Source organism: Henckelia pumila, chromosome 4 (assembly GCF_033568475.1).
Source record: "Henckelia pumila isolate YLH828 chromosome 4, ASM3356847v2, whole genome shotgun sequence".
Classification (NCBI taxonomy): Eukaryota; Viridiplantae; Streptophyta; class Magnoliopsida; order Lamiales; family Gesneriaceae; genus Henckelia; species Henckelia pumila.
In genome coordinates this window covers 26,425,866-26,434,646 of record NC_133123.1, presented here as the reverse complement: position 1 = coordinate 26,434,646, position 8,781 = coordinate 26,425,866, and the positions used below count along the sequence as shown (strand labels likewise).

At 31.1% G+C, this 8,781-nt stretch overlaps 1 protein-coding gene across 1 annotated transcript; it reads right to left on the bottom strand.

The window, feature by feature from the left end:
* Window positions 1-1,926: 1,926 nt before the first annotated feature.
* Window positions 1,927-7,688, bottom strand: LOC140865630 (uncharacterized). The gene is made up of 9 exons (XM_073270318.1): window positions 7,506-7,688; window positions 7,365-7,426; window positions 7,158-7,248; window positions 4,221-4,307; window positions 3,911-3,964; window positions 3,514-3,698; window positions 2,678-2,760; window positions 2,467-2,567; window positions 1,927-2,286 (listed from the first exon to the last, which is right to left on the bottom strand). The coding sequence occupies exons 1-9, from the start codon at window positions 7,554-7,556 to the stop codon at window positions 2,074-2,076; spliced, it is 927 nt and encodes a 308-aa protein (XP_073126419.1). The 5' UTR covers window positions 7,557-7,688; the 3' UTR covers window positions 1,927-2,073.
* Between the last annotated feature and the right edge of the window lie 1,093 nt (window positions 7,689-8,781).

Genomic DNA, 8,781 nt, shown 5'->3' with positions numbered 1-8,781 from the left:
AAACATGGATTTTGTCATATGCTTTGTCCAAAAGATCTAGAGATATAAATGAATTAAGTTGACTCGTGAAATTTCAAATCAGCTAAAATAACCGTATAAAATATAAATTTGAATTTGAGACTATCAAATTCATGTCAAACTCGATCACGTTTGAAATTTTTAAAGTTGAACTTGGGCCGTTCGTGAGATAGTATTTATTAATTTAATATTATAATATAATTATATATTTATATTATATTATTAAACTTGAAACATTTTGCGGTGTGTTTGGAATGCAAGAAAAAAAAAAAGGGATTTGTAGAGATTTTGGAATTAGAAAGGTTTGGAAACACACGATTTTAAAACGAGGTTGGTATTTCATGGAATTTGAGGGGATTTTGTTTAACTAAATTAATTTCTTGTCAAATTGAAGAGATTTCATGGGATTTCAAGTATAGACAACAAAAAAATCATTTTTAAATATTAATTTTATACACACAAATCATAAATTTTATATTATTTTTAAAAACTTAATAAAATATGATATTCCTAAAATTATTTTTATAATTCACGCAGCGATACAATATTTTGATAAATTTATCTAAACATCAAATAAAAATATTTTATACTTAAAATTTTCTAGAAATAATAAAAATCCCCGTTATTTTTAATATAAAATTTAATTTAATAACTTTTTTGATCAAAATTCATAATAATCTTTTATCATTTATTAAAATACTATTATTTTTAATATAAAGTTTACTTTATTAAATTTTGATCAAAATTACATAATAATTTTTTTTCCATTCTTAAAAATACTATTTATAACGATGGTTTTTTTTTTTTTGTTATTTTTAAAAATATGTTTTCTTTTATATTATGAAAAACAATACATGAATGTTTACAAAAATATTATTGATGCAAGATATTTAGAAATAATTGTATATAATATTTTTATATTTAATAATATTATCTTTATCACAAATCCAATTTCTAAATCACATTTTAATTTTTTCACGCCAATCACCAAAATGTGATTCTAAATCCATGAATTTCAAATCCAATTTCAATTTTCATTTTTTTACTATCAAAATATAGCATTTGTGTCATGATCCGTCATTCCAATATCAAATTTATCATAATTAATTTAATTTAATGTTATATTAAAGTATTTAGGAAATTTTGGTGTGTTGCCATTGGTATATCCCTACTTTTTGTCTTTTGATTGATAGCTATTTAATTATATAAATGTCACATTAATTTTTTTTTTCTTTGGTAGAAATTTATATACGGAAACGTCAATTTTGTATTTTTTTTATTTCACCATTTAGTTTTTATTTTTCGTTAAATATGGACTATACAAACATGCAATACATGCATCTGATCACTAGATTAAAAATTTTATCTCAACTTATTGAGTATTCGTTTTTTAACAATAGTTTGAATAACTCATGAACGTATTCCAATCTTTCGAGCCAAACACGAGCTCTAATCTAAACCAATTCAACTAAACTCAAGCTCTAAAATTTTCTCTATATTTAGCTCCATTCGGTTTGTATAAGAGTCTACCAAGATTTTTATTAATTCAATTTTTAATGGGTGGTAAAATTATTTGTTCTCACCTATAAAATAAAAGGATGCTTGACTAAACTTATTTAAAAAAAACTTATAAACTGTCATGACTTATTTTAAGAATTAGTTATTAAAGTGTTTGAATAAACATATTAAACAACTTAAACATGTTTATATGTTTAGTATTATAAGATGTTTTTATTGTCAAAATTACCAAAAACGATATATTATTATGAGGGTAATGTAAATAATTATACATATACAAAAATAATTTTAGAATAAACCAATATTAAAAAAATAAAACTATTTTATATTTTAATTTAGAAAAATTGATATTATTTGAAGGATTTATGAAAATATGTAAGGATAATATCATGACATTCAACGCTATAAGATAAACGTAGAAACCCGATAAACTTTAGAGATTTTCTCAGGTAAATGTTAAGAAGGGAAAAAATTATCCTTCACAAATGGACCAAACATAATCCTACATGGGCACGTAAACAGATATACCTTTAATCCTCATAAGCCACTGAGATGTGAGATTTTGTGGAGGGCGTCCTCTTCCATTTGAAGCAGCTGATTACAGAATGTTTCCCCATCGCGTGCCTCTTCTTTCAACGCGAATCGCAACTCCTTCCACTGGTACTCGTGTGATCCATCAACCTTCACACAACCCGGAACTTTAGCCAGTACATCAAATCCCTTTCTATCCATGAAAAGCAGCAAGGCATCCTTTGAATAAATCAATAGTTAGTTAAACTCTGCCAAAAAGAATGGATGAATGGTTGCAAAAGAGAGGCAAACAATAAACACAAGAAATTAGTGGATCTCAATGCTCTGTGAATGATCATGTCAATTGTCACGCATGACGTGCTCATCCAATTTATCAACATAACGAAATTCATGTCTTACCTTTGCATTGATGTTCAGGTAATTAACGCAGAAAAGCACAAGAGCTCGACGCCTGACTTCACTCTGATTAATTCCATCAATCAAGCTCATTGAAAAGCGAGCTAAAGAACACCGATTTCAGATTCAATACATCCAAGCAAGGAAGAGTGACAAAAAAATATCATGGAGAAACATGGGCATAATGAGCTTCTGTTAGAGAAATAGGTCTTACACAAAGAATCGGCTTTAGACTTCTCAATATCCTCAACATTTACTTCATGAACTCCTCTGTTGCAATCAATATATGTGCACGAGCTGCATAACGTAAATATAATTCACCAACCAATTTATATTTCAGAAGCTCTCCATCTCCCTATAATTACTGAAATAATTGGTTTGAAGCAACCCTGTGCTTTTCATTTATCGTTTTCTAATAATGCATCAGTTTATTCTGTAAAAGGTAGTTGACGTACAACCAGGTTATGAAGACATGCAAAGACATCATTCAGAAACCATAACACAATGAAAACTGTAACTTGTTGTGGTAACTAGATCATTCTGAAATGTGAGGCTTATGATTTTCCTCTCAAGTTGATCATTAAAGACATGCCCAGCTATGTGAAATTTGGTAAATTTAATTACACCTCTTGGTTTAAAGACATGAATACATACCACCATTTGGTAAGTTACGAAAAAGTCACATGTCCAAGATAACCCAATATTTACACCCCTTGCTTGCAAAAACCATACAAACAGTTGGTGTATGAGCAGGGGCAGGTCATCAATTTCCATCAGTAGCCAGAAATAAGTTGTTACACAAGAAGGATTAGGACCTTAGGTACTGCCCAACTGAGCCAAGTAGTTCTCGCATTGGCATGTGAGACATGGATAGGATAACATGAAGGGGGTCTAGTTTATTTTGGAAGGGTATTTCAAAATATAAGCTGTGGGGTTTTGTCGAAATTAAACTGATAAAATATGACTTGAGAATTATCTCTAAGCATGACTTGATTTGGCCGATGCAATTTTAAAAATATTTGAAAAATAATGTTTTGACAGATTCTTAACCTCATATCGAACTTGTACACAGAATATTGTTCATTGCCTTCAAGTAATTCCAGGAGGTTTGTACTTCGAGGCACAGGACCAACACAGGATGAACTCAGTATTCCAGAAACTGAATAGCTCGAGTCTTTAACAGCCTTTTGGTCTGCTAATAGGGTTTCTCTGAGGCTCTCAGTAACCAACTTGGCCTGTCAAGAAGAAGAAAAGAAGAACAGGCATTTCTCTAGTCTCTTGACAAATTGGTCAAACTATGGATCAATGAATTTTGGGTAAGCATTTGCATCATGTGCACCAGCAGAGGTAACCATATTCACGAATGTATATCGAGAAAAAAATTATTGAAAGATCGTATCTGACAGAAGTGTCATATATATGCTAGAATTTCTTATATTTTATTTACCTTTTCCTCATTAAGACGTACAGTATCACCCATCAAAGCAACCCGAGCTGGTAGCTGCATAACCAAAAGCCATAAATATTCTTGAGTTAGTATGAAATACAAACCTCCTTATAATCTTCACAACTGCAAAAGGGTATAGGATTACTTCACACATACAAAAACTGCAAGAACATATTAATTCTTTCTTCCCATCATAAAGCTAATTTTCCGGGAATAAATGCCACAACACAATTAAGGAGAAGAATCAAAAGAATCCATGCTAAAAGTAAAATAACACCCATAGTCCAAAAGTGATAAACTAAGCTCACACCTTTTTTATTGACTTCAGTAGATTTGCAAGTGGACCAGGGAATGGACTGGACACGGCAAAAGAGCTGCGTTCATCAATAAGAACATTCTGAAAAAGAATGATTTTTTAAGCAAGGAGAACTTAACACTAGATTAACAGGCTAAACTCAACCATTCATAGCAAGATGTTGATAAACACACAAGCTGTTCTTGAAGATTAAAACATGCATTATGGTCCTACTGTCTTCTCTTTATGAATCTCATGTCTTTTGTCAAGATGACAAGATAACCAAAATTACGCCCTGAACTGTATGCAGCCAATGCAGCAAAAATTGTGACTTCACAATCAATATCTTGGATTTTGAAAGATTTGAAACACCTTTTATAAATGTTTGCAACCTTTGTTCTTTTCCGATTTCCAAGAGGAATTGCTTAAATTGTTTCTTCTGTTGTCCTAATGATTGGTTAAGTCCATAAAACCACTCTTTTGAGCACTGAGGATAAAATACTAATTCAAAGAATGCGTGCAAAATATGATTCAGTATGATAACAGGCACATTTACATCTGTATTCATCCGTATGATGATAATAGATATGACTGAAACACAGAAGAATGAGTTCACGAATTATACAGATTTAAACCACATTATGAGAAACTTCCTTCACTGTTCCATTTAGATCGAGAAAAAACTTATTAACAAGCATAAACAAACATAATATTCTTCCTTCTCTCTTCATGTAATCACGGTGTCTGACTCCTTTTTTTAAGATTATGTGCAATACATTTAGGAACTCATTTTTTGGATATTGCCACATAATTAAGAAAACTATGAAAGCAGGCTTTGATGAAACTTCTCCACGATTGTTAAATATTCTCTAGGCAGGAAGACTCCAATCAACATCAACACATACTTCAAAGTTATCAATCTTGCATATCACAACCTTCAAGGTAAAGTTTCAAGTCATTTGTGAACAGCACGGTACCTAAGTATTAGTCCACCAGTACAAAAGATATAAATTTTGCAACTTGCGAATTCCGGTCAGTAAGTTTTGAAGGTCATAGCTTGACACTTAATCGTAGTTATTAAAGCGCAAGGTGCACAAAGGGGCAAAGGAGTCTTCAAGCCCAAGGCATAAGGGCAAGGCGAGGCAGATGCATCTTACACTGAGATACAATAAGGGGGAAAATAAATGTACTAAATAGTTCTAAATCAAATTCAAACACGATCGATTGATTCAAAAATCACATAATTTACAAATCATATATTGCAGATTACTATTCAAGCAACCAAATCAATGTTTTAAGAGATATATGCTTTTCACATGTTAATGATTAACATTTGCCTCTAAAATCAAATTTCAGCCAATAAAGCCAAAATAATTTGCAAAAAATATAGTAAAATGATAAAATAATAATAATAATAATAATAATAATAAATTTGAGTGATTAAAGAGATTAAAATATATGGAAAAAAATCATGAAATAATAGTGTAAAGATGAACCTAAAATGTAAAATAAACTCGTAGGAGTTTACTACCATTACAGATAGGGGTGAGCAAAATTTCGGTTAAACCGAATTAACCGACTGAACCGAATCAATTCGGAAATTCGGTTCGGTTAATTCGGAAATTCGGTTTTTGTGTTAAAAATTTTTGGTTAAATCGGTTAATTCGGTTCGGTTTTCGGTTTTCTTTAAAAAAAATTCGGTTAATTCGGTTAACCGAATTATAAATAATTAAATTTTGAATTTTTTTTATTAGGCCTTATATATAATTTATAATATATTTTTAATGTGTTGATATTTAATATTTTACTTAATTTTTGTTATTTTAATTTTTTTAGCATAAATTCGGTTCGGTTCGGTTAGCCAAAACACAATTCGGTTAATTCGGTTTCGGTTAATTCGGTTCGGTTTTTGACCAAATTAACCGAATGCTAACCCCTAATTACAGAGGTGGGTTTTGATTGAGGGTAGTAATTTAGGGTAGGCAACGGACTCCTTCAAACCATATGCTTGTCAAATCTGTAATTTTTGTGTGGAGAAAAACAAAAATAATAGGACAAGCCGACAAGGAGTGCCTGCCTCGTCTTGTATCTCAGCTACCACACAACTTTTATGTAAATGTGCCTGGGACATCTCTCCAGGCGGCAGGCGCACTGACTTGCAATTGGTGCATCCGAGGTTATCCTTTAACAACACTAGGAAAGACATTACAAAGAATAGAATTTGCTTTTCAATCAACTCTTCTCCAATCTGAAAGCAATTTCCTTTTACTCAAGCCCTTATGGCCTAATATAAGATCAGACACTTGCCTCTCTCTGATACCTTATGGAAATCCTCGACTAACTACGCTTGCATCCCGGAATAGGTGTCACTTCCACGTGCTCAAACCACAGCAATACCCTCTTTAAATTTCATAGGTGCACAACTAGATGGTGTTTTCCCAATAGAATTCCGTTTTAAGCTACTTTCTAAACTGTTAAAAAACTGGATTAGCTCATGACATGCACAGAGGATGTTAAGTCTTTCATAAAGACGGATCAGAAAGAATTTTAAGATGAAAGTTCATTAAGTTTTTCAGCAGCTATCTTGAATTGGACTTGCAAGCTCAAATTTAGAATCAAAATAGAGTCAATTCTTATTTATGATAGAAACCGAATGAACGAAATCATCCCATCAACTGCGATATCATCACTGTGTATTCCCAATGGAACCAAATAATTCTGTGCTTTCTTAAGTAAGCTCTTCATGAGAAGAACATATGAAGAGACACAACCCTCCCCATAGAACGGTCATAATTCGAATCAAGAAATGAAAAATTACATAATTCCAAACATGTAAAATTTACAAAATGCCAGAATACCTCTATTGCAGAAAGTAAAAAATGCAACTCAACGCAGGCTTAAGGAAATACATAACCATTAAACCTAAGAAGAAATACTCAAAATGATTTGTACCACATTATGCAAGTCCTTCTCGGGTATCCATAAAAAGGGTTTCCCCTTCTTCACAAAGTATTTCACTTTCGAAGTGTAAATCTCCTCCTTGCTGATTAAATACAGCACTGTAAGATAGATGACAATCGAAGAACAAAAAACACAAGCACTAGCACCCAATGTAGAAAACAACCTGACAAACCAAATTAACAATAATGATGCACATACCTTCCCTTGGCATCAGCTTTGATGGAGTTAAGACTACCTTGCCAATTGGAAGCCAATATATTCTGCAAGCAAAACAACAGTAGCATCCATCCATAAGTAAGAATAACGGGATTAGCTGATAAATTTGAGGATATCGCCCACCTTGCATTTCTCTGCAAGAGTTAAGACTGGAGATTTTCCACCTTTAAGCATGATTCGTTCCCTCGATTGCTCCCGCAATCTGTGGGTTGACGCCAATCGGCAAAGGTTTATTCAGTATTGGCTATGGCGAGCTGGGGTTTAAGCCTCCCTAATATTTCCACCACCCTCATTCATTTTCCCAAAAGCTTGAAAATTATACCATTCATATTTTAAAATATTATATTTGAGCCCAACTTTAATATTTTTAATATCATTTTTTTTTTCAATAGTTTCTAAGTGGTCCGTGGACTTTAATAATTTATTAAAATAATATAATTATATTTTAAATAAATTTATTTTGAACATTTATTTTTTAGTAATTCGCAAACATTTTTGAATATTTTGAGTTGAGCTCGAACTATTGTCTCAATGCAAACCGAATTCGAGTCAATTTATTAAAAAATTTCAATTTTCGAATAGAACTAAAATGAGCCAAATTTGATACTTAAATGTTTCTTCATGCTCAGGGATGGATCTATGCAACCCTAGACTTTGTGTGTGTGTGTGCTCGTGCGCGACATGTGTGTGTTGGGCTGAATGTTCAAACAAATAACAAATACTTATGTGTGAATCTATTGCAAAAGTTTGTATATAGGTTGGTTTGCGTTAAATTTAAAGAGCTTATAAGCTCAATCAAACAACTTATTAATATCAATATATGTTGTTAACTTGAAATGTACATAGAAGACAATAAATTTATTACTCATTTTATAATCTTTTCTTAAATAATATATTAAAGTAATTGACCCAAATTCACTCTTAACATTTTTTGTATAAGTTGGCTGAATCTAACCATGGATATGTATTAATCCAACTTTTGTGGTGAAAAAATAATAGTAATGTTATCCCGAAATATTAACCTTCAATCATTAAAGAAACGAAAATAGAAAAAGGCATCTCCAGCCAATTACCTCTCGTGATCATTTACATCTAATTATTCTGTCCCTTGATTTGGTTTGACTTACCTTTATTTACGTGGACCAAAAAACAAAGATACAATTTTAATGTCAAAATATACGGAAATATAATTATAATTTATATAATCTTACTATATTATTAAAATAGAGACCGTCTAATTTATTAACTTTTAATTAATTGTTGAAATTTAATTTGAAATTACCAATATTATATCTTAACTTAATTTTCAATAAAAACCAAAATTATTAGTCAAATTAGTCATTTTACATGGATTTTTATTTTTTAGTAATTAGATGTTTTATTATTTATCCAAATAACA

Bases quoted from the DNA above. Each gene is read 5' to 3' on its own strand.
- LOC140865630 (XM_073270318.1), bottom strand. From the start codon at position 7,556: ATGCTTAAAGGTGGAAAATCTCCAGTCTTAACTCTTGCAGAGAAATGC. The intron at 7,427-7,505 runs GTGGGCGATATC...TTTTGCTTGCAG, and splicing joins CTCTTGCAGAGAAATGCAAG to AATATATTGGCTTCCAATTG. The intron at 2,287-2,466 runs GTAAGACATGAA...ATTTATTCAAAG, and splicing joins ACCTGAACATCAATGCAAAG to GATGCCTTGCTGCTTTTCAT.